Source organism: Chlorocebus sabaeus, chromosome 28 (genome assembly GCF_047675955.1).
Source record: "Chlorocebus sabaeus isolate Y175 chromosome 28, mChlSab1.0.hap1, whole genome shotgun sequence".
Lineage (NCBI taxonomy): Eukaryota > Metazoa > Chordata > Mammalia > Primates > Cercopithecidae > Chlorocebus > Chlorocebus sabaeus.
The window spans coordinates 15,722,985-15,749,328 of record NC_132931.1 but is presented as its reverse complement, the minus strand read 5'-3'; the positions used below and the strand labels follow the sequence as shown (position 1 = coordinate 15,749,328).

Here is a 26,344-nt window from a genome sequence, read left to right as displayed (position 1 = left end):
CTGCCTATTTGTAGATTACACCAGCCACCAGGTCCGTGACCCAGGCTGGAATGCAGTGGCTCACGGCACCCTCAATCTCCTGGGCTCACTGCAATCCTCCCGCCTCAGCCTCCCAAGAAGCTAGAACCGCAGGTACACACCACCACGCTCGGCTAATTTTTTAATGTTGCAGAGATGGGGTCTCACTGTGTTGCCCAGGCTGGTCTCAAACTCCCATAATCTAGCCATGTAGGAAACCTGAGATGCAGTGGGCCAGGCGGTATTTTAAAACACTGCAACGAGTACAGTGCTAAGAACTGTAATGCTCAGGAAATCTTACAGCATGTGCCGTCCTAAGCCTCTGTGTGTGTCTTCGTGGCTCGCTACTTTTTCTTCTTCTTGCTGGTGATGGTCTTGCTGGATGGGGACACGTTCACGTCCTCCTTGGGAGGGTCCCGTGTGAGGTGAGAGGATGACACGTCCACTGGCTCCTTGATCACCATGATGTCCACCTCACAGTCTTGTCTCTTGGCTTCTTCCTCTCTGAAGATAAACATCTTCAGCCTGAAAGCAAACATGAGAAGGTGGGAGCTTTTTTCAGTCCCCCTCAAAACGGCAAAAACAGTTTGATGCTATTTGTAGTATACGGCCCTTCAGACCTCCATTTCAGCAGCGTGTTAAACAGAACTAAGCTGCTACGCTTTGCCTGAAATAACTGATGCCATGTCCACATAGTCCAAAGTAAACTTTTCATGTATCTATGAAAAGAAAAATTTTTTTTTGAGACAGAGTTTCACTCTTGTTGCCCAGGCTGGAGTGCAGTGGTGCAATCTTGGCTCACTGCAACCTCTACCTCCCCAGTTCAAGTGATTCTCCTGCCTCAGCCCCCTGAGTAGTGGGATTACAGGCTTCCACCACCACGCCCAGCTAATATCTTGTATTTTTAGTAGAGATGGGTTTCACCAGGTTGGCCAGGCTGGTCTCAAACTCCTGACCTCAGATGATCCACCTGCCTCGGCCTCCTGAAGTTACGTATGTGTGCGTGTGTGTATATACATATAATATACATAATTTTGAGATAGGGTCTTGCTGTGTTGCCCAGGCTGGAGTGCAGTGGCACAAACACATCACTGCAGCCTCAACTCCCAGGCTTAAGCAATCCTCCTGCCTCAGCATCCAGAGTAGCTGGGACTATAGGCGCCTGCCACCACAGCTGGCTAATTTCTGTATTTTTTGTAGAGCTGAGGTCTTGCTGTATCACCCAGGCTGGTCTCAAACTCAAGTGATTCCCCTGCCTTGGTCCCCCAAAGTGCTGGGGTTACAGGCATGCGCCATGATGCCCAGCTCGTTTGGGGATTTTATGGAGGGTCCAATATGTAGACCCGATTAAGTCACTGGCTATCAGTTATTGAACTCAAGCTCCAGCCCCTCTTCCTTCCTGGGAGGTTGGGCTGGAGCTGAAAGTCCCAATCCTCTAATCTCCTGGTTGATTCCCTGGCAAACAGCTCCAGCAAGAAGCTATCGAGGGCCCCTTCCCTGGCCCCCAGTCATCTCATCATACAAAAGCCAGTCATTACCCCGAGAGTCCACAGCTTTTGAAGCTCTTGGGGCAAGAACTAGAAAATGGCTGTGTGCAGTGACTCACCCCTGTGATCCCAGCACTTTGGGGGGCCAAGGCGGGCGGATCACTTGAGGTCAGGAGTTCGAGACCAGCCTGGACAACCTGGTGAAACCCTGTCTCTACTAAAAATACAAAAATTAGCCAGGCGTGGTGGTGCACGCTTGTAATCCCAGCTACTCGGGAGGCTGAGGCAAGAGAATCACTTGAATCCAGGAGGCAGAGGTTGTAGTGCGCTGAGATCATACCACTCCACTCCAGCCTGGGCGACAGTGAGACCCTGTCTAAAAAAAATAAAAAACTAGAAACTAAGACCAAATATTAGAACCAAAGATGCTCCCATTACCCCATTACTCAGGAAGTTACAAAGGCTTCAGGTGCTCTGCCAGGAACAGAGACCAAATACTCATTCCTTTTTATGTCAAAGATGCCCTTAGGAAATGATAGGCCTGTCCGGAAAGCCTGGGTCCTGATGCACTGTGGCAGCTACAGAACACAGGATGGAGAGAGAGCAGCTCGGGAAGGAGCGGAGGGACCTCGTAAGTTACCTTGCTTCCAGTTCGTCATCTTCCATCTTCCGCTGCTGGGCCCGTGCTGTGCTGCGTAACCTCTCTTCCCTTATTTTCTCCTTGATAACTTCTTCACGTTTATACGCGTAAAAGAGCGTGTTCACAAGGAAGACGTACATACTATTCACCCACGTGATGAACTCTTCCTTTTGATCATCCTTGGGTCTCTCGTATTTCTCTGGAATAGAGTTTCATGAAGCTGAACATGAATACAATCCTGCTGTAAACTGGGAGTCTGCGTGCTTTTTCTCGTTCTGGCCTCCCTGCGGTGGGCCCCCTGCTCCTCGGCCAGGAGAGGGGAGAGGAGAAAGGACGCTGCTCCCATGACTGCCTGGAACAAGGCAGGGGCTCAGCAGACCCTGGCTGGGATTATCAACCTTCCCTTTGAGTTTCCTGCTGCCTTGGTTTTTTTTGGAGACAGAGTCTCACTCTGTCGCCCAGGCTGGAGTGCAGTGGCATGATTTCAGCTCACTGCAACCTCCACCTCTTGGGTTCAAGTGATTCTCATGCCTCAGCCTCCCGAGCTCCCCAGTAGCTTCAGGCATGCGCCATCACACTCGGCTAATATTTGTATTTTTAGCAGAGATGGGGTTTCACCATGTTGGCCTGGCTGGTCTGGAACTCTTAACCTCAGGTGATCCACCCACCTCAGCCTCCCAAAGTGCTGGGATTACAGGCATGAGCCACTGCGCCTGGCCACCTCTTTTTGTTTCTAAATATCTTAAGAATGTGGGTTTTCTGATATTTTAATTTTCCATGTTTTCAAGAATAATAAATCCTTGTTTCTTGCTTTTTTTTTTTTTTGAGAAAAGGTCTCACTCTCTTGCCCAGGCTGGAGTACAGTGGCATGACCATGGCTCACCGAAGCCTGGAGGAACTCCTGGGCTCAAGTGATCCTCCCATCTTATCCTCCCTGATAGCTGAGAATAGAGCAATGCACCACCACACAAGGCTAATTTTTTAGTTTTGAGACAAGATCTCGCTCTGTCATCCAGGCTGCAGTGCAGTGGCACCATCATGGCTCACTGCAGCCTCCATCTCCTGGGCTCAGATGATCCTCCCACCTCAGCCTCCCAAGTAGCTGGGACCACAGGCGGATGCCACCACGCCCAGCTAATCATTGTTTTTGTTGTAGAGACAAGGTTTTGCTATGTTGCCCATGACCTCAAACTCCTGAACTCTAGTGATCCTCCCATCTGGGCCTCCCAAAGTGCTGGGATTACTGGCGTGAGCCACACTGCACCTGGCCTAGGTCTTGGGGACAAAATATTCTACATCTTGTATTTATTCAGAGTTTGAAACCCCTTTAAGACAAGGATAGCTATGTACCTGAGTGGATCCTCTCTCCCGGAGAACTAGACAACCGGTCACTCTCACAAAAGGAATTTCCTAGTAGTTAGAGTTATCCCTCTCTCTCTCTTTCTTGTCTAGGCTAAAGAATCTCTAAATCTTAAACTACCACAATTTTTTCCATCTTTTTAAGCAATTTTGGTTATCCAGTCACTTGGAAGGTTTTAAAATTCAGAAATCACATTATACGCAATCCAGGACTCTAAGGTCGGAATGAGACAGAATATCCTGCCTCGGCCTCCCAAGGTGCTGGGAGTACCGGAGCGTGCCACCATGCCCGGTGAATTGATATTTTTTTTGTAGAGACAGGGGCTTGCTCTGTTGCCCAGGCTGGTCTCAGACTCTTGGGCACAAGTGATCCTCCTGCCGTGGCCTCCCAGAGTTCTGGGCTTACAGCTGTGAGCCACTGCACCTGGCGGCAACATTGTCTTATGTTCATTCATGAACTCTCAACTAGACACCTACAAGCTGGAGGACAGTCGGTCACGGCTGCCACATGCAACAATCAGATGAAATGGTACTGGAAGAGATGCCACGTGGGTCAAAGGGGCCCTTGACAGGAGACAGGGCAGGAGCCACAGGTCTGGTGAATGGCACACCGGACTTAAGGAATGACCAGAGAGATCCAGGGCAAAATCCAGCTGGAGCTGGGACTAGAGATAATCAGATCAACAGGAAAGCACATTAGCTGGGGTTCCACTTCCAGTTCTATTTCTGTTCCAGGAACTGTGCATCTTGTTACAGCACTGCAGGAACGCCCTGTCTCTGCTGGGATGCCGAGCTCTGCGGGAGAAAATGACACAACCCAGACTCGCACCAGAGGGAGAAGAAACCAAGGACGTCAAGGGGTCGCAGAGGCCGAACGCGAAGAGTGTTTCAAGAAGCTGACGGTTTTCCTAACTATGGAGAGATCGGTTCAAGAGACGGCAGGATTCCTGGGGGTGGCAACATGGAGGCACTGCTGATGAAGAGGGGCCTTCAGTGGCCTGGGGAGGGCAGTGCCACGTGGAGCAAGCTAAGAAGACACAGGAGAGGACCTGGAGAAGGCGTTGCATGTATACAGCTCCCTAAGATGCATCAGCAAAGGGAGCAGGGAAGGAAAGTGGGATCTAGAGGGGAAGGTGAGGGAAGAGATTTTCCTTTTCTTTCTTTTTTTTTTTTTTGAGATGGAGTCTCACTCTGTCACCCAGGCTGGAGTGCAGTGGCATGGTCTCAGCTCACTCTGTCGCCCAGGCTGGAGGGGAGTGGCGTGGTCTCGGCTCAGTCTGTCGCCCAGGCTGGAGGGCAGTGGCGTGGTCTCAGCTCACTCTGTCGCCCAGGCTGGAGGGCAGTGGCGTGGTCTCAGTTCACTCCGTCGCCCAGGCTGGAGGGGAGTGGCGTGGTCTCAGTTCACTCCGTCGCCCAGGCTGGAGGGGAGTGGCGTGGTCTCAGCTCACTCCGTCGCCCAGGCTGGAGGGGAGTGGCCCAGGCTGGAGGGGAGTGGTGTGGTCTCAGCTCACTCCGTCGCCCAGGCTGCAGTGCAGTGGCGTGGTCTCAGCTCAGTCTGTCGCCCAGGCTGCAGTGCAGTGGCATGGTCTCAGCTCACTCTGTCACCCAGGCTGGAGGGGAGTGGCGTGGTCTCAGCTCAGTCTGTCGCCCAGACTGCAGTGCAGTGGCGTGGTCTCAGCTCAGTCTGTCGCCCAGGCTGGAGTGCAGTGGCGTGGTCTCAGCTCACTCCGTCGCCCAGGCTGCAGTGCAGTGGCATGGTCTCAGCTCACTCTGTCACCCAGGCTGGAGGGGAGTGGCATGGTCTCAGGTCACTCTGTCACCCAGGCTGGAGGGGAGTGGCATGGTCTCAGCTCACTCTGTCACCCAGGCTGGAGGGGAGTGGCGTGGTCTCAGCTCACGCTGTCGCCCAGGCTGCAGTGCAGTGGCGTGGTCTCAGCTCAGTCTGTCGCCCAGGCTGGAGGGCAGCGGCATGAGAAGGCGCCCGGCCGAGAGAAGAGATTTTCCTCACTGGGCATATGGAGCACATGTGTGCCGACGGGAACGATCCATTAGAGGAGGAGTGATGGGAAATGACAGGCACTGTAGAACTGATACACGGGGGAGGCCTCAGAGAGGACAAGGGCCTGGGATGGAGCCTTTAAAAGTTCACCACTGAGGCCGGGCGCGGTGGCTCACGCCTGTAATCCCAGCACTTTGGGAGGCCGAGGCGGGCGGATCATAGAGGTCAGGAGATCGAGACCATCGTGGCTAACACGGTGGAACCCCGTCTCTACTAAAAATGCAAAAAAATTAGCCGGGCGAGGCGGTGGGCGCCTGTAGTCCCAGCTACTCGGGAGGCTGAGGCAGGAGAATGGCATGAACCCGGGAGGCGGAGCTTGCAGTGAGCCGAGATCGCGCCACTGCACTCCAGCCTGGGAGACAGAGCAAGACTGTCTCAAAAAAAAAAAAAAAAAAAGTTCACCACTGAGTGGGTGGCCGGCCAGAGAGAGACACCGTCAGAAAAGGGGGAAGGCCAGGCACGGTGGCTCACACCTGTAAGCCCAGGGCTTTGGGACACCAAGGCGGGAGGATCACTTGGGCCCAGGAGTTCAAGACCAGCCTGGGCAACACAGCAAGACCCCACCTCTTTAAAAAAAAAAAAAAAAAAAAAGGCCGGGCGCGGTGGCTCACGCCTGTAATCCCAGCACTTTGGGAGGCCGAGGCGGGCGGATCACGAGGTCAGGAGATCGAGACCATCCTGGCTAACACGGTGAAACCCCGTCTCTACTAAAAAATACAAAAAACTAGCCGGGCGCGGTGGCGGGCGCCTGTAGTCCCAGCTACTCGGGAGGCTGAGGCAGGAGAATGGCGGGAACCTGGGAAGCGGAGCTTGCAGTGAGCCGAGATTGTACCACTGCACTCCAGCCTGGGCGACAGAGCGAGACTCTGTCTTTAAAAAAAAAAAAAAAAAAGCCAGGCGTGGTTGGGTTCCTACCTGTAACCTCAGCACTTTGGGAGGCCGAGGCGTTCAGACCCAGGAGTTCTTGGATCCAGGAGTTCAAGACCAGCCTGGGCAACATAGCAAGACCTCACTTCTTTAAAAAAAAAAAAAAAAAAGCCAGGCGTGGTTGGTCTCACACCTGTAATCTCAGCACTTTGAGGCCGAGGTGGGCAGATCACCTGAGGTTAGGAGTTGGAGACCACCCTGGCCAGCATGACGAAACCCCTTCTCTACTAAAAATACAAGGCGCAGTGACGGGTGCCTGTCATCCCAGCTACTATCGAGGCTGAGGCAGGAGAATTGCTTGAACTGAGGAGGCGGAGGTTGCAGAGCTGTGATGGCACCACTGCACTCCCATCCTGTTGACAAAGTAAGACCTTGTCTCCAAAAGAAAGAAAGAAAAAGAAAAGGGGAAACACCAGGGCTTGTTTAATCATGGAAACAAGGCCACATGCAACTGGCAAGGCCAGCAAAGTGACAGCGGAAAATTCCCATGACACTGATCATCATTGGATGACCCTGAGGAAAGGAGAGGCGTGAGGTTGGAAGTTCATGCGGACAGGGCTGAGGAATGAAACCAGAAGGGAGGAAGTGCAGTCAGCAGAGAGGCCTCAAGAGCCATCTTCCCAGGATAAAGGAAAACATAATGAAAGAGGAGGATGAGGAAGTGAATAAGGATTGTTTGTTGGTTTTAATTGGAGCACCTTTAAAACTCAGAGAGAATGAGACCCTGGAGAGAGAAAAGTCGCCTGGAGGAAAACAATACAGTCAACAGCAGCAGACTCTGAGATGGCCGTGCGGGGCCCAGGGGAGGCCCAGCTGTCCCATCCCCGCCTCTGCCCTCACAGACTTGAGTCAGCGCAGCAAGGTCACGCCTTGAACTTGAACTCCAAACCAGGGAGGAGAAATGGAAGCAGCTAGACCAGCCTCATTGTTTAAAAAGACAGTTGTGCTGGGTGTGGTGACGCCTACTTGTAATCCCAGCAACTCGGGAGGCCGAGGTGGGAGGATCGCTTGAGCCCAGGAGTTCAAGACCAGCCTGGACAACATAGCGAGACTCTGCCTCTAAGAAAATAAAAATTTTAAAAAGATGGTTGTAAAACTGTCTAGACATTATGTCATTCATAAGCAACAGTTTGTAAATATTAAGGTTCTATCATTAAAACACTCACCACTCTCAGATGAAAAAAAGGTGACCCCTTTTCCAGTAGATTGAAAATTCATTTTGGAGACTCTTTCATCACTTAGAGACTTCTTGATCTTGGGCTTTTACATTTAAAAAAAATCATGAAGCAAAATGTTACTTTTACATCATTGTGGGCTTATAACTACTTGTTTACACTCTAATTAATTAGAAAATTATTAATGAGGCTGTTCTCCTTGAGCTAATTTGCCTTTCATTTGATTTTTTTTTTTTTTTTTTTTTTTTTGGAGACAGTGTCCCACTCTGTTGCCCAGGCTGGAGCGCAATGGAGCGATCTTGGCTCACTGCAGCCTCCACCTCTCGGGTTCCAGCGATTCTCCTGCTTCAACTTCCTCGGGTAGCTGGGACTACAGGCATGTGCCACCACACCTGGCTAATTTTTGTATTTTTAGGAGAGACGGGGTTCTACCACGTTGGCCAGGATGGTCTTAAACCCCTGACCTCAGGTGATCTGCCCAACTCGGCCTCCCAAAGTGCTGGGATTACAGGTGTGAGCCACGCACCCAGCCAATTTGACTATTTTTAACCTGAATAAAATATTAACATTTATACTATTAAGGAAATGAATAACAGAATTATTGTATTTACTGAAAGGCTCTCAAAAAAAACAAAATAAAATAAAATAAAAAACCCAAAGACTTGAAAATGTTCCCGGGTCTGTTGGCACAGTACTTATTGTATGAAGTTAACCATAGATTCATGTATTAATGGCTTTAATTATTACATTTCTTGAGACAGAATCTCGCTCCGTTGCCCAGGCTGGAGTGCACTGGCAGGATCTCAGCTCACTGCCACCTCTGCCTCCCGGGTTCAAGCAATTCTCCTGCCTCACCCTCCTGAATAGCTGGGATTACAGCACCTGCCACCAGGCCTGGCTATTTTTATTTTTTATTTTTTAATTTTTTGTGTTTTTTAAAATTTTTTGTAATTTTTAGTAGAGACAGGGTTTCACCATGTTGGCCGGGCTGGTCTCGAACTCCTGACCTCAAGTGACCCACCCACCTCTCCCAAGGTGCTGGGATTACAGGCATGAGCCACCGCGCCCGACCTAATGGCTCTAATTATGTGTATGCCCTAACGCCCACATTTCCACCTCCAGCAGTCCTTGAACTCCAGTCTTGCCTCTGGCCGTGCTACTTGGGCCTCAATTCAGGCACCTTAAGCTTAACTTGTCCAAAATCAACCACTTAATTTTGCTCCCCAAACTCAGCCCCCTGCCTCCCTCTTCCACATCATCTTAAATGGCCACTCTGTTCTTCCAAGGCTCAGCCAAAACATCCTGGACTCATCTTTGCCTTCTCTTCCCCTCTCAACCCCCACAGCCTTCAAAACACCTCAGACCTCAGCCCACCTTAGTCCCAGTCACCATCACCTCCCCCCGGCATGGTTCCAAGAGCTTCCTCGCTGGTTTCTCAACAGTGAAGCCACAGAGCCTCCTGACGCCTCTGCTCAGACACTGTCCCATCCCATCCCACCTCACCCAGAATAAACGCCAGGGCCCCACCCCGGCCAGACGCCCTTCCTGTCACTGAGACCTCGTGTGTGAGAAGAAGCAGCGCTTGCGGCAACCGGTGCTGATTCTGGAGTCAAACTGCCCGGGCACAAACCCCCGCTCCACGACTTACTGCTAATGCAGCCGTGGCCAAGTTATTTCACCTTCCTGGGCCTGGCTTCCCTCCTAGAGAGAATCGCAGTACCTGAAGGTCATCGGGACGCTGAGCTGGTCCCTGGGGACGGCTGGGCGCCAGGTAAACACCCAAAAACGCTATTAGTGCTGTTCACCTGCTGCCGTGTCCCCTCCCCCCCGCTGTGTCCCCTCCCCCCGCCGTGCCCCCTCCCCCCGCCGTGTCCCCTCCCCCGCCGTGTCCCCTCCCCCCTGCTGTGTCCCTCCCCCCGCCGTGTCCCCTCCCCCCGCCGTGTCCCCTCCCCCCGCCGTGTCCCCTCCCCCCGCCGTGTCCCCTCCCCCCTGCCGTGCCCCTCCTCACTGCCGTGTCCCCTCCCCCTGCCGTGTCCCCTCCTCCCTGCCGTGTCCCCTCCGCACTGGAACGTAGTGTCCATGAGGGCGTGGGTTTCTGTTCGGTGCCAGGCCCCCAGCGCATGGTAAAGAGCTCTTCACAGAGCGGGCACTCGGTACCAGGTCTCTACACGGTTAGTTGCCAAGACAAACCTCCGATTTCCTTATTTTGTTAACATCAGGCCAGAGCTCTAACTTGCTGGAAGATGACCTGGCACTGTCAGAGTGAGCAGCATCCGATTCGTGGCTCAGGACCGCGCTGGGACTCTTGCTCTGGGCGTCCTAAGCAAGAACAAACACACGAGTCAGAGGGCTTCTGGTTTCCACAGAGATCCACACAGCCACACACACGCGCGCACACACATTATGTTAATGGGGTGTAACTGATTTACAATGAACTACACACGAAGTGTAATGTGTTTTCACATGTCTATACCTGTGAAACCATCGCCTCAGTCAAGACAGTGAACAGAATCAGGCACAGTGGCTCACACCTGTAATCTCAGCTCTTTGGGAGGCCAAGGTGGGCGGATCACCTGAGCCCAGGAGTTTGAGACCAGCCTGGGCAACACAGTGAGACCCCATCTCTAAAAAAATAAATAACAGGCCAGGCGCGTTGGCTCATGTCTGTAATCCCAGAAGTTTCAGAGAATGAGGCGGGTGGATCACTTGAGGCCAGGAGTGCGAGACCAGGCTGGCCAACACGGTGAAACCCTGTCTCTACTACAAATACAAAGATTGGCCGGGTTTGGCAGTGCGTACCTATAATCCCAGCTGCTTGGGAGGCTGAGGCAGGAGAATCACTTGAACCCAGGAGGCAGAGCCTTCAGTGAGTCAAGATAGTGCCACTGCACTCGAGCCTGGGCAACAGAGCAAGATTTTTTGTCTCAAAACCACACACACCCCCACACACCCCCACACACCCACACACACATCCACACCCACAAACGCACACCCCACACACCTCACACTCACACACACCCCTACTCACACCCACACACACCCACACAGTGAACTTTTAGGAACCCAGCCCGACGCCCGTCATGGATATGAAGGCTCCTCCACGCTGGCGACCGGGAATGCAAACTACTCCCAGCCCTGAGTGAGTCCTTGAGCTTCCTCCCCTTCTTCGAAGCAGCCCTTCCTTTAGGTCCCAGCTGTTCCCTCACACGCGGGCGCACTCAGCTGAGGGCTCAAGGACAGCCTTCTGCCCGTCTCTGGAGCTTGCTGTCCCTCTTCACAGCACACTTTCCTCCGTGGAACAAAATTCTACCTTTGCCTCCCCACATGACCGGAGTGTGCGAAGCTACCGTGAGCTGAACAAGAAGGATCAGCTTTAGTAAGTTTGAAGCTGAGCCTCTGTGATCTCTAAATCACACTCCCGAACTGTTGGTCAAAAGGGAGCAGTGATTGCCTTGGAGCATGACATGAACATTCAGGTTCCAGTGTACTTGGAGTAGAGACGGGGTTTCACCACGGTTGGCCAGGCTGGTCTCGAATTCCTGACCTCAAGTGATCCGCCCACCTTGGCCTCCCAAAGTGCTGAGATTACAGGCGTGAGCCACTGTGCCTGGCCGGGGTGTCCATCCTTGTGAGCAAGCCCTGGGGACCTGTTTAGCATCCCACGCACACTCAGGAACTGTTCCCCGACGGATCTGCTCTTGAGCAGGCCGTCCACTGTTAGAAACACTGGATCCATGTAACACAACATCTCCTAGTAAGATACCTCTGATTTCCTTCTGAGACGGAGTCTCGCTCTGTCGCCCAGGCTGGAGTGCAGTGGCGCCGTCTTGGCTCACTGCAAGCTCCACCTCTCAGGTTCATGCCATTCTGCCTCGGCCTCCCAAGTAGCTGGGACTACAGTCACCTGCCACAATGCCCGGCTAATTTTGTGTGTGTGTGTGTGTGTGTGTATGTGTGTGTGTGTGTGTGTGTGTATATATATATATATATATTTTTTTTTTTTTTTTAATTAGAGACCGGGTTTCACCATGTTAGCCAGGATGGTCTCGATCTCCTGACCTCATGATCTGCTGGCCTCAGCGTCCCAAAGTGCTGGGATTACAGGCGTGAGCCACCACGCCCAGCCAATACCTCTGATTTTCTCATGTGTGGTCTAGTGGCCCCCCCAGCATGTCGGTAGCACTGTGACCTTCATTATGAAATCTGCTGTGGCTAGGAGTCCACTTTCTGGGTCACGGCCAGGAAACTCATTTTCCCAAACTTAAAAAAAATCTGTACACACTTCCAAAATGTGAAAAGGACATGTTGGCCGGGCACGGTGGCTCATACCTATAATCCCAGCACTTTGGGACGCTGAGGCAGGAGGATCACTTGAGCTCAGGAGTTTGAGACCAGCCTGGGCAGCATGGCAAAACCCCATCTCTACAAAAAAATACAAAAAGGCCGGGCACAGTGGCTCAGGCCTGTAATCCTAGCACTTTGGGAGGCCGAGGCGGGTGGATCAACTGAGGTCAGGAGTTCAAGACCAGCCTGGTCAACATGGTGAAACCCCGTCTCTACTAAAATGCAAAAAATTAGCCAGGTGTGGTGGCACATGCCTGTAATCCCAGCTACTTGGGAGGCTGAGACATGAGAATCATTTGAATCCAGGAGGCAGAGGTGGCAGTGACCTGAGATTGTGCCATTGCACTCCAGCCTGGGCAACAGAGTGAGACTCTATCTCAAAAAAAAAAAAAAAAAAAAAAATTAGCTGGGTGTGGTGGCACAAGCCTGTAGTCCTGGCTACTCAGAAGGCTAAGGTGGGAGGAGCGCGTGAGCTCAGGGGGTCAAGGCTGCGGTGAGCCGTGACTGCACCACTGCACTCAAGCCTGGATGACAGAGTGAATCCCTGTCTCAAAATACATAAAACAAAATTTCAAAAGGAAAAAGGAAAGACTTCTTAAATTACTTTCTGGAAGGGTTAGTAAAACCAAGATAGTTTTGATGATGGTTTAACCATTCCAGAATAAAGTCATTCCTTGCTCTTTTTTTTGAGATGGAGTTTCGCTCTGTCGCCCAGGCTGGAGTACAGTGGTGCGATCTCAGCTCACTGCAAGCTCCGCCTCCCAGGTTCACGCCATTCTTCTGCCTCAGCCTCCCGAGTAGCTAGGACTACAGGTGCCCACCACCACGCCTGGCTAATTTTTTTGTATTTTTAGTAGAGATGGGGTTTCACCATGTTAGCCAGGATGGTCTCGATCTCCTGACCTCGTGATCTGCCCGCCTCGGCCTCCCAAAGTGCTGGGATTACAGGCGTGAGCCACCGCACCCGGCCCTCCTTGCTCTGTACTTCTAAGATTACCTAATTCTAAGACATTGTGTTACCTGATTTAGTATTGTATAAATAGTTTCCTGTTTATTTCCAGACACATCATCAGTTGGAACATTCGCATAGGATTTAGTCATTTGGTCAGTAACACAGATGAATGCAAAGCTTAAGAGAGCTTCAAAGAATTCCAGGAAAACCAGCTGAAATAAAAGAAAACACAGAGTTTCCATCATTCGGACACACCTGGAGACAGAGCATTGATGGATTGGCGTTCATTATTTCCTGACATCTGAATATGCACACGTTTGCACACAGACATGCAGACACGTGCACACAGACACACACATGCACAGACACGCACACAGACACACACACACATATATTCTGTACTTGTGTTCAGACTGCTTTCAATCAAATCTTGGTTCTTAGACTGGTCACAGTGGCTCACATCTGTAATCGCAGCACTTTAGGAGGCTGAGGCAGGAGGATCGTTTGAGCCCAGTAGTTTGAGACCAGCCTGGGCAACACAGTGAGACCCGTTCTGTACAAAAAATTGTTTTTAAAAAATCAGCTGAAGGCCCGGTGTGGTGGCTTACACCTGTAATCCCAGCACTTTGGGAGGCCAAGGCAGGCAGATCACGAGGTCGGGAAATCGAGACCACCCTGGCTAACATGGTAAAACTCCATCTCTACTAAAAAAAATACCAAAAAAAAGAAAAAATTAGCCAGGAGTGGTGGTGGCACCTGTAGTCCCAGCTACTCGGGAGGCTGAGGCAGGAGAATGGCGTGAACCCGGGAGGCAGAGCTTGCAGTGAGCCGAGATTGTGCCACTGCACTCCAGCCTGGGCGACAGAGCAAGACTCCGTCTCAAAAAAAAAAAAAAAAAAAAAGTGTCAACGAAAAGGCTAATGAAAAAAAGAAAAAAAATCTTGGTTCTTTGTTCTTGGTATCCATGGCAAAACCAACAGCCTGAATTGGATCTGTACCGTTTGTGACGACGGCTCTTTACAAACCTCAGGTTCAAAGCTGCTGTCAGTTCCATCATATATGAAAGGATTATCCTCTGCTATGACCTCCATAAATATAGCTGCTAATTCTTTATCATTTTAAAGTCCTATAAAAAAGAAAATCAAACCATAACTGCCTATAATTGTAAACAGCTACATACTTTAATGTCAATTTATATCAATACAATAATTAAGAAAGTGTACCAGAAATTAATATCTTTTTTCTTTTTTTTGAAAGATGGAATCTCGCTCTGTCGCCCAGGCTGCTGTGCAGTGGTGCAATCTCAGCTCACTGCAACCTCCACCTCCTGGGTTCAAGTGATTCTCCTGCCTCAGCCTCCCAAGTAGCTGGGACTACAGGTGCACACCACCACATCCAGCTAATTTTTTTATTTTTTAGTAGAGATGGGATTTCACTATATGTTGGCCAGGCTGGTCTCAAACTCCTGACCTCAAGTGATCCACCTCCCTCGGCCTCCCAAAGGGCTGGGATTACAGGCGTGAGACATTGCGCCCAGCCATAAATTAATATCTTAAAGACTGATAATTTTGAAAAGCATTCTGGATTAACATTGGTATGTACGGCCAGGCCTGGTGGCTCACACCTGTAATCCCAGAACCTCGTGAGGCTGAGGTGGGAGGATCACTTGAGCCCAGGCGTTGGGGATCAGCCTGGGCAACAGAGCAAGACCCTGTCTCTACAAAAATTAAAAATGTAGGCCAAGCATGGCGGTGCATGTCTGCAGTCCCAGCCACTCAGGAGGCTGAGGTGGGAGGATCACTGAAATCCAGGACTTTGAGGCCACAGTGAACTGTGATCACAACACTGCACTCCAGCCAGGGTGACAGAGCAAACTGTCTCTCTCACACACACACACACACACACACACAGTTTACCTCTCTATCCCTTCTCTAGCACCTCCAAAATAACAGTAAAGTATTTTTTGGCATCAGAACAGGACATAGAACATGGGAGAACAGAACACGGTCCAGGTGTGAAATATGAACACAACGCTGTAGGCTGAAAAGCACCTGGGGAAACAACGTACTGCACAACGAAACCGGTTTTACCACAGAGTAATTGACATGAAGAGTTACGCTCTTCGCATTGGTTAAAGTCACAGTTTCCAAGAACCTATCAATAATGTTAAGTGGGACCGGGCTCACACCTGTAATCCCAGCACTTTGGGAGGCCGAGGCAGGCGGATCATGAGGTCAAGAGATCGAGACCATCCTGGCCAACATGCGGAAACCCCAGCTCTACTAAAAATACAAAATAATTAGCTGGGCATGGTGGGTGCCTGTAATCCCAGCTACTCGGGAGGCTGAGGCAGGGGAATCACTTGAGCCCAGGAGGCAGAGGTTGCAGTGAGCTCAGATCGCGCCACTGTACTCCAGCCTGGGTGATAGAGCAAGACTCCATCTCGATAATAATAATGTTAAGTGAGGAGTTACTGTACCCAAATGTTCAGTTCAATATTATTTTTAAAAAATCACTCATATCGATCAGCCTTGGTAACACGGCGAAACCCCGTCTCTACTAAAAATACAAAAATTAGCCGGGCGTAGTGGCAGGCACCTATAATCCCAGCTAGTTGGGAGGCTAACGCAGGAGAAGCACATGAGCCCGGGAGGGAGAGGTTGCGGTGAGTTGAGATTGCACCACTGCACTCCAGCCTGGCGACAGAGTAAGACTCTGTCTCAAAAAAAAAAAAAAAAAAAAAAAAGTAAAAAACAAAAACGTTAAGTGAGGACTTGCTGTACTCAAATGTTCAAGTTTCAATATTTTTTTAAAAATCACTCATACTGACCAGCCTGGGCAACATGGTGAAACCCCATCTCTACTAAAAATATAAAAAGTAGCCTGGCATGGTGGCAGGCGCCTGTAATCCCAGCTACCTGGGAGGCTGAGGCAGGAAAATCCCTTGAACCAGGAGGAAGAGGTTGCAGTGAGCCGAGATCATGCCACTGCAGTCCAGTCTGGGAGACAGAGCAAGACTCCGCCTCCAAAAAAAAAAAAAGCAAAAAAACAAAAAACACAAAAACACACTCATACTAAGAACCAGGAAGATCTGAAACTGAATGAAAAAAGAGAGTCCACAGATGCCATCACTAAGACAACAGAGATGTTACAATTGACGGACAGAGACCATAAGACAGTCATCACAAAAACGCTTCAATGAGGCTGGGTGTGGCGGCTCATGCCTCTAATCCTAGCACTGTGGGAGGCCGAGATGGGTGGATCACCTGAGCTCAGGAGTTTGAGACCAGCCTGGGCAACATGGTGAAATTCTGTCTCTATTAGCCGGGCGTGGTGGCGTGCACCTGTAATCCTAGGTACTCGGGAGGCTGACGCAGAAGAATCACTTCAACCCAGGAGGCGGAGGTTGCAGTGAGCCAAGATCATGTCACTGCACTCCAGCCTGAGCGACAGAGCAAGACTCTGTCAAAAATAAAAATAAAATAAAAACTTCAATGGGCAATTGCAAACATGCTTGAAACAAACGAAAAACTGAAAAGGGCCAGGTGTCACTCCCGTAATCCCAGCACTTCAGGAGGCCGAGGCAACAGGACTGCTTGAGCCCAAGAGTTCAAGATCAGCCTGGGCAACATGGCAATAACACGTCTGTACAAAAAATAGAAAAATTAGCTGGGTATGTTGGCACACATGTAGTCCCAGCTACTGAGGAGGCTGAGGTGGGAGGATCACTTGAACCCAGGAGGTCGAGGCTGCCGGGAGCCAAGATCGCACCACTGCACTCCAGCCTGGGTGACAGAGCGAGACCCTCGCTCAAAACAACAAACTATTTTTCCACAGTTACACACTAGATTACCATCCATTTTTCTTATGTATACGACGTTACGAAATTTGTAAAAACTCCTTAGCATTAGTATTTGATTCTGTTTAATCATTTGTATTCCCACAAGTACAAATTAAAAGTATCATGGAACAGGCCAGGCACAGTGGCTCACACCTGTAATCCCAGCACTTTGGGAGATCAACGCGGGCGGATCACGAGGTCAAGAGATCGAGACCATCCTTGCTAACACAGTGAAACCCCGTCTCTACTAAAAATACAAAAATCAGCTTAATATGGTCATACATGCCTGTAGTCCCAGCTACTCGGGAGGCTAAGGCAGGAGAATTGCTTGAACCCAGGAGGCAGACGTTGTAGTGAGCCGAGATCGCACCACTGCACTCCAGCCCGGCGAAAGAGTGAGACTCTGTCTTAAAAAATATATATATATCATGGAACAAAAACAACCAATAGTATGAGAACATTGTATAAATAAGATGTTGTCACTATTTTCCCAAGTAATAACTTTTGAAAATTCCATTTTCAATAAACTGTAATTGTTTTAAATGACATTCATCCTCCCCACTTCCTTTTTTTTTTTTTTTTTTTTTTTTTGAGACAGAGTTTTGCTCTTGTTGCCTAGACTGGAGTGCAGTGGCACGATTTCAGCTCATTGCAACCTCTGCCTCCCGGGTTCAAGCAGTTCTCCTGCCTCAGCCTCCCAAGTAGCTGGGACTACAGGCTCCCACCACCACACCTGGCTAATTTTTTTTGTATTTTTAGTACAAACGGGGTTTCACAGTGTTGGCCAGGCTGGTCTCAAACTGCTGACCTCAGGTGATCCACCCGCCTCAGCCTTCCAAAGTCCTTCCTTTGTAAAAAGATTTCAGTTGGCTTTATTGCTATTCTAGGATCAGGCAACACGTTGGTCCATCAAACAGAGTAAGGTGTTCCTCCGTTTTCCTTTTTTGTTTTTTGGGGGATTTTCTGGGGACAGGGCCTCCCTCTGTCAACCAGGCTGGAATACAGTGGCATGATCACAGCTTACTACAGCCTCCCAAGTAGCTGGGACTAGAAGTGTGCACTACCACGCCCGGCTATGTTTTTTTTATTTTTTGTAGAGAGGGGGATCTCACTGTGTTGCCCAGGCTGGTCTTGAATTCCTAAGCTCAGGTCACCCTCCTGCCTCGGTCTCCCGAAGTGCTGGAATTACAGGCATGCAGCACCGCGCTCGGCCCCATCTTCCTTTAAATGACCGGATCTGCGTGAATAAACATACCGTAGGCCAGTCAGGCGCGGTGGCTCACGCCTGCAATCCTGGCACGTAGGGAGGCCGAGGCAGGTGCATCACCTGAGGTCAGGAGTTTGAGACCAGCCTGGGCAACCTGGCAAGCCCCTAACTCTATAAAAAATACAAAAATTAGCCGGCCATGATGGTAGGCACCTGTAATCCCAGCTTCTTAGGAGGCTGAGGCAGGAGAATTGCTTGAACCCAGGAAGTGGAGGTTGCAGTGATCCAAGATCGCCTCATTGCACTCCAGCCTGGGCGACAAGAGCAAAACTCCGTCTCAAAAAAAATAAAATTATATATATATATAAAATATATTAGTGTATATATATAAAATATATACATATTTATTTTAAGACAATGGCCAGTGTATATATATAAAAATATATATATTTATTTTAAGACAATGGTCAATGGTATATATAAATATATATGGCCGGCCGGGCGCGGTGGCTCACGCCTGTAATCCCAGCACTTTGGGAGGCCGACATGGGTGGATCACAAGGTCAGGAGATCGAGACCACGGTGACACCCCGTCTCTACTAAAAATACAAAAAATTAGCCGGGCACAGTGGCGGGCGCCTGTAGTCCCAGCTACTCAGGAGGCTGAGGCAGGAGAATGGCGTGAACCCAGGAGGCAGAGCTTGCAGTGAGCCGAGATCGCGCCACTGCACTCCAGCCTGGGCGACAGAGCGAGACTCCGTCTCAAAAAAAAAAAAAAAAAAAAAATATATATATATATATATATATATGGCCAAGCTGGTCTTGAACTCCTTGACTGCAGGTGATCCACCTGCCTCGGCCTCTCAAAGGCTGGGATTGCAGCATAAATATATGTATGTATGTGTGTGTGTGTGTGTGTGTGTGTGTCTGTGTGTGTGTGTGTGTCTGTGTGTGTGTGTCTGTGTCTGTGTGTGTGTGTGTCTGTGTGTGTGTGTGTGTGTGTGTGTGTGTATGCGCCATGGGCCATTGTTATAGGCCATAGGCCATTGTCGTGCCCTAACCTGTGAGCACCTTGGGCAGGTGACGGCTGTTTCTGTTCCTTCCACGACCACAGACCACTGTGCTGCCAAGAGACTCCGTAAACATTCAGTGGTTCTGAAAATCCAGCCCAGATCTTCACCTGATTATTTGCATATCATAGCTGGAATATCTTGCCTCTCTTTACTTAAAATCAAAGTGCCTGTAAATAGAAAGCCAGTATTGAACTTAGGTGGTTACTTTCAGCATCCAGAGGAAGTGCCTCATCTTCATCGTAGGCTCGTGGGGAGGCGCTGCGTGGGGTCTGCAGTAAGCTAGATAAATCTCCCAGCATTTATTCATGTAATTCATAGAGTAGAGCGTCCGCTGTTGCTCACGGAATAAATTGCCTAAAAATACAATGTTCGGAAAATGATTACAGATTTATATTTTGAGAAAAAAGAATAGTGGTAAATACACTCCTATTTTTTTTGTTTTTTTCCGAGACAGTCTTGCTGTTGCTCAGGCTGCAGTGCTATGGCACGATCTTGGCTCACTGCAACCTCCGCCCGCCAGGCTCAAGCGATTCTCCTGCCTCAGCCTCCCGAGTAGCTGGGATGACAGGCATGCACCACCACGCCCGGCTAATTTTTTGTGTTTTTAGTAGAGACAGGGTTTTGCCATGTTGGCCAGGCTGGTCTTGAGCTCCTTGACCTCAGGTGGTCCGCCCGCCTCGGCCTCCCAAACTGCTGGGATTGCAGGAGTGAGCCACTGCGCCCAGCCCAGATTTATATTTTGAGGAAAAAAAATGGGGCGGTAAATAGAATCCTGTTGGTTTTGTATTTACCTTTTATCTGGCAGGCATTTGGATGAATGTTCTCGATCATCAGTTTTGTAAAACACAAGAAAAGCAATGGGCTTCTCCTTCTGTGATAATGATCAAAAGATACAATAATTACTTCTCCAAAAGAGGGAAATTCCCTTCTCCTTGAGCACAGGCTAGACTTAATAATTTGCTTCTAATGTATAGAGTATAGAAAGGGAAGGCTGGAGTCAGTGGCTCACACCTATAATCCCAGCATTTTGGGAGGCCAAGGCAGGCGAATCACTTGAGGTCAGGAGTTCAAGACCAGCCTGGACAACATGGTGAAACCCCATCTCTACTAAAAATACAAAAAATTAGCTGGGCTTGGTGGTGGACACCTGTAATCCCAGCTATTTGAGAGGCTGAGGCTGAGGCTGAGGCAGGAGAATCACTTGAGGTCAGGAGTTCAAGACCAGCCTGGACAACATGGTGAAACCCCATCTCTACTAAAAATACAAAAAATTAGCTGGGCTTGGTGGTGGACACCTGTAATCCCAGCTATTTGGGAGGCTGAGGCAGGAGAATCACTGGAACCCGGGAGGTGGAGGTTGCAGTGAGCCGAGATTGTGCCACTGCACTCCAGCCTGGGTGACAGAGCAAGACTCCATCTCAAAAAAATAAATACATAAATAAAAGTTTTTTGAAAAAAGATATAAAACCCTTTTTGCTGTAAGAAAGACAAGAAATTCTGACATAAGAAAGAAGAGTTGGTTGTGACTATTTGTTTCTGCATTAAAAACCCCAAGAGACATTTGCAGTATTGAACAGATTCAAATATGAGGGTTTTCAAAGTTTTGATCAAGTGTCTCATGGCTTTGTGGTTAATATTTGTGGAAAGGTTGTGTTCTGAGTCCTTCATTTCAAGGGTATGTTAAAAAAAAAAGAGACTGCTGAGGCTGGGCACAGTGGCTCACGTCTGTAATCCCAGCACTTTGAGAGGCTGAGGCAGGTGGATTGCCTGAGGTCAGAAGTTCGAAACCAGCCTGGCCGACATGGTAAAACCCCATCTCTACTAAAAATACAACAACAAAAACATTAGCCAGGCATGGTGGCATACGCCTGTCATCCCAGCTACCCAGGAGCCTAAGGCAGAAGAATTGCTTGAACCTGGGAGGCAGAGGTTGCAGTGAGCCATGATTGTGCCATTGCACTCCAGCCTGGGCAACAAAGCAAGACTCTGTCTCCAAAAAAATAAAAATGACTGCTGAAGAAAAGAAGGCATTATGACAATAGTACAACTTAGCCGTGCTCCGTCCCCCAGTGAGGGTCCAGAAATAGTACTTACTGGAATTCTTCGTGATAAATGTGGTACGCCAAACGCAGGAGGTAATTCAAAAATGTTCTCAGAAGTAGTGTTGAAAATGGAGAATGAATTTCTTCAACTGGTATGTCATTATTGGCTAAAATAAGAAAATTGGAGAGGATGTCTGATATTTGCTAGAACCTTCCATTTTATTTGTTCCTGGTATACAATTTGAGGAACTGAATATGAGAGCGTACTTATTTCAAAATGCTCTGAACATGTATAAGCATCCAACTAAAATTTTAAAACTCCGTGAAAGCCAGGCACAGTGGCTCACGCCTGTAATCCCAGCACTTTGGGAAGCTGAAGCAGGCAAATTGCCTGAGGTCAGGAGTTGGAGACCAGCCTGGGCAACATGGTGAAACCCTGTCTCTACCAAAAATACAAAAAGTTAGCCAGGTGTGGTGGTGCGCACCTGTAATCCCAGCTACTCGGGAGACTGAGGCAGGAGAATTGCCAGAACCCAGGAGGCAGGACTTGCAGTGAGCCAAGATTGAGTCACTGCACTCCAGCCTGAGCAACAGAGCGAGACTTCGTCTAAAAAAAAAAAAAAAAAAAAGTCAACCTTGTTCCTTTACAAGACGAGGTATCTTGTCCCAGTGTTTTCCAGAGTAGTCTGAGACACAATCTGATGAATGCTGCTAATTCTGAATGGATTTTAAGTATGTTTCAAACACTAAACTTTGACGTAAATGGGCATTTTTTCTAATACTTTATTTTTCAAGTGGATAATTTGAAGCTTGCAGCTCTGCCTCCCAGAATTTGGCTGAAAGAAGTCAAACTTCCAAAGTTGTTAAAATTTATCACTTCAACTTCCTAATTTGAAATCAAGACCAATCCTAAGACTACTTAGGGCCTTTTCTAGACTCTTCCAAGCCAGTGCTGATTCTCCCCATTTCTTTTTTTTTTTTTTTTGAGAACAGTGTCTCACTCTGTTGCCCAGGCCTGAGTGCAGTGGCGTGATCTCGGCTCACTGCAACCTCCACCTTGCGAGTTCAAGCGATTCTTCTGCCTCAGCCTCCCGAGTAGCTGGGACTACAGGCATGTACCACCGCACCCAGCTAATTTTTTGTATTTTTAGTAGAGACGGGGTTTCACCGTGTTAGCCAGGATGGTCTCGAACTCCTGACCTCATGATCTGCCCACTTCAGCCTCCCAAAGGGCTGATTACAGGTGTGAACCATTGCATCCAGCCTTTTTTTTTTTTTTTTTTTTTTTTTTTTGGTTGTTGAGACAGTCTCACTCTGTCACCCAGGATGGAAATCTTGGCTCACTGCAACCTCCACCTCCTAGGCTCAAGCGATTCTACTCCTGCCTCAGCCTCCCACTAAGTAGCTGGGAATACAGGCATGAACCACAACGCCTGGCTAATTTTTGTGTTTTTAGTAGAGACGGAGTTTCACCACATTGGCCAGGCTGGTCTCAAACTCCTGGACTCAAGTGATCCACCTCGGCCTTCCAAAGAGCTGGGATTACAGGTGTGCGCCGCGAGGCCTGGCCGCCTCCCCATCTCTGACCTGACAAGTCAGTGCTTTTTCACTGTAGATCGGTGGTCGGGGGGAGAGAGGGAGGCAAACTTTCTGTAAAGGGCCAGAGAGTAAGTATTTTAGGCTTGGGGGACCAGACAGTCTACACCACAACCCCTCCGCGGTGGTGCTTTGGGGTAAAGCAGCCACAAACATGTGAGCAAATGGGCATGTCTGTGTTCCAGTAAAGCATGATGTAGGGGAACCAGGGCGGACTGGATTTCACCCTGGGACCATGCATGGCTGGCCCTGTTTTTGTAGGTGACCTCGTACTGTTGCTGTTACGTCACGAGACTGTCTCTTCAAGTACATCGTAATCACGGGGGGAACAAGACCACGTGCTGATTTCTGGAACACTCTTCTCCCAACCTGGGCCTTCACCACTCCCTCCGCATTTCCTAACTGCTTTCCAGGTGACACTGTGATACTGTCCTTTAAACCAGCGGTCCCCAACCTTTTTGGCACCAGGGACCGATTTCATGGAAGACAATGTTTCCATGAATGGTGGGAAGGGGTGAGGGGACTGTTGGTTTCAGGATGATTCAAGCACATTCGAATTACTGCACATTTTATTTCGATTACGATGACGCTGTAATACATAATGAAACAATTCTACAACTCACCATCATATACACTCAGTGGGAGCCTGAGCTTGTTTTCCTACAACTAGACGGTCCCATCTGGGGGTGACAGGAGATAGTGACAGATCATCAGGCATTAGATTCTCCTAAGGAGCGTGAACCTCCATCCCTCGCGTGCCAGTTCACAGGAGGATTTGCGCTCCTGTGAGAATCTAATGCCCTGCTGATCTACAGGCAGTAACGCCAGCGATGGGGAATGGCTGTAAAATCAGATGAAGGTAGGCCGGGTGCAGTGGCTCACACCTGTAATCCCAGCACTTCGGGAGGCTGAGGCGGGCGGATCACAAGGTCAGGAGTTCAAGATCAGACTGGCCAACATGGTGAAACCCCATCGCTATTAAAAATACAAAAATTAGCCGGGCATGGTGGCAGGCACCTGTCATCCTAGCTACTCGGGAGGCTGAGGCAGGAGAATTGCTTGAACCTGGGAGGCAGAAGTTGCAGTGAGCCGAGATTGCGCCACTGCACTCCAGCATGGGTAACAGTGTGAGACTCTGTCTCAAAAAAAAAAAAAAAGAAAGAAAAACATGGGTATATGTACATTGATAGTTTTTTCAAGGGTTTGGAGCTTTTTGTTGTGAAAATACGCACTTACTCCACATACAGTCAGACTCCTGGGTCTCACGCACTGTGTAAGTTCTCTCTCTCTTCCTCCTTCTCCTATTTCTCCTCCTCCCCTCTATCTCCCCCACAATCTTTCCCCAACTTTAAGCACCTTTAGGCCACAGAATGTGTCTTATTAAACTAGGCTAGTGACCAGCAGAACACGCATCACACAATAGAGACTCCTTTTTTTTTTTTTTTTTTTTTTTTTGAGACGGAGCCTTGGTGTCACTCAGGCTGGAGTGAGTAGCACAATCTTGACTCACTGCAACCTCCGCTTCCTGGGTTCAAGCAATTTTCCTTCCTCAGCCTCCTGAGTGGCTGGGATTACGTGCGTGCACCACCACGCCCAGCTAATTTTTGTCGTTTTAGTAGAGACGGGGTTTCATCATGTTGGCCAGGCTGGTCTCAAACTCCTGACCTCAAGTGATCCGTCCACCTCAGCCTCCCAAAGGGCTGGGATTACAGGCCTGAGCCACCATGCCTGGCCAAGACTCCCTGAGATTTGTCAAACCCAGGCCAATAGTCAGTTACTGATTCAGAAGTGGGCAAATGACCCTATTTGGCTCTGTGAAATGAAAGACCTTTTTAGAGAGCTTCTATCAAAAGTTCCTCCTTTTCTTCTAGTTAGTATGGTATGCGGATGTGAAGGCTGGAACCACAGCAGCCGACTTGCAATCACGAGGGAAGAAAAACACGAGGGTGAAAGTGACATGGTGGGAGGTATCGTGGATAGATGAAAGACAAATCCCAACAGCTCTGAGACACTGAATTAAACCAACCTTGAAGCCTCCAGTATTCTGTATTACACATGGCAGACAACAGTAGATTGTCTGTTACTGGCAAACTAAAACCACCCTCTTACGTGCGCTCACACACACACACACCGAAAACTGATTAAATAACCACTAAATATACAGGAAATCAGTGACCACTGAAAATATTTGCTGGGCACAGTGGCTCATGCCTGTAATCCCAGCACTTTGGGAGGCAAAGGCGGGAGGATCACTTGAGACCAGGAGACCAGCTTGGCAAACGTGGCAAAACCCCTGAAACTACTTTAAAAAAAAAAAAAGAGCCGGGCGTGGTGGCGCACACGTGTAATCCCAGCCACTCTAGTGGCTGAGGCACAAGAATCACTTGAACCGGGAGGCAGAGGTTGCAGTGAGCCGAGATCGCGCCACTGCACTCCAGCCTGGGTGACAGAGTGAAACTCTGTCTCAAAAAAAAAAAAAAGAAAAAGAAAAAAAGTCATGTAATCACCTTAGCAAAACAGTAAGTTATCCTATACAAAATAGATAATGCAATTTAATAGAGAATGACATGCCTTTTGTCTAAAAGAGTTCTGTAGACGGATGGTGATGGCTGCACAACAATGCGAATGTACCTCATGCCACTGGACTGAGCACTTAGAAATGATTAAGATGGTAAATCTTATGTGTACTTTACTACAATTAAAATTTAAAAGGTATCTAGAGTGCCTATATTTACCACAGACAAAATAGAAATAAAAATAGAAATAAAAATCACCAGGGTTGGCCAGGTGTGGTGGCTCACACCTGTAATCCCAGCACTCTGGGAGGCTGAGGTGGGCAGATCACTTGAGGCCAGGAGTTCGAGACCAGCCTGGACAACATGACGAAACCTGGTCTCTACTAAAAATACAAAAATTAGCCAGGCATGGTGGCCCACACCTGTAATCTCAGCTACTCATAAGGCTGAGGAAGGAGAATCACTTGAATACGGGAAGCGGAGGTTGTAGTGAGCTGAGATCGCACCACTGTACTCCAGCCTGGGCAACAGAGCAAGACTGCGTCTCAGAAAGAAAGAAAATTAGCAGGGTTAATAGGAAATTACTTGATGATCAAAAAAGCCAGAGCACCAATGCATAATGACCCTCCACGTGTGCGCCCCGAACAACAAACTTCAAATATATGAAGCGAAACTGACAGAACTGAAAGCAGAAATAGACAAATCTGGAATTATACTGGGACATGTCAATGGCTTTACATCATTTCAACGGCTTTACATCATTGTTTGAAATGTGATCTTTCCAGGTCTGTACTCACCGTGCCATGTTTCTTGTTGGAAACCCATTCTCCGTCATACACGGCTCCACTGGCGTAATAAAACTTGCCACGCCCGTGACGATGTCCATTTACAAACTCCCCTATGTATTCGTTTCTCAAAGGATAATGGGAACTGGGGATTCTCTTTAGAAACCACGTGTGTGTTCCAAAGCCATTCTGGAAAGAAAGCAGACGGCCGTCAGAAATGAGCAAAGCAGTTTCTCTCTTTACCCGAATCCCCTCAAAATTAGGATAAATGCAATGAAAACTGGAAAGGGCAAAGAACTTGGACTCTGGAGCTGCACAGACTT

General features: G+C 49.0%; 1 protein-coding gene across 1 annotated transcript; it reads right to left on the bottom strand.

Moving 5' to 3' along the window:
- Positions 1 to 77: 77 nt before the first annotated feature.
- Positions 78 to 26,170, bottom strand: LOC119622781 (radial spoke head 10 homolog B2-like). The gene is given in 11 exon segments (XM_073012818.1): positions 78 to 543; positions 2,146 to 2,344; positions 7,657 to 7,750; positions 9,856 to 9,984; positions 13,030 to 13,173; positions 13,987 to 14,075; positions 14,078 to 14,087; positions 19,288 to 19,436; positions 19,874 to 19,953; positions 21,177 to 21,291; positions 26,034 to 26,170. Coding segments are annotated over 11 exon segments (1,218 nt in total). The 5' UTR covers positions 26,062 to 26,170; the 3' UTR covers positions 78 to 362.
- Positions 26,171 to 26,344: the final 174 nt, after the last annotated feature.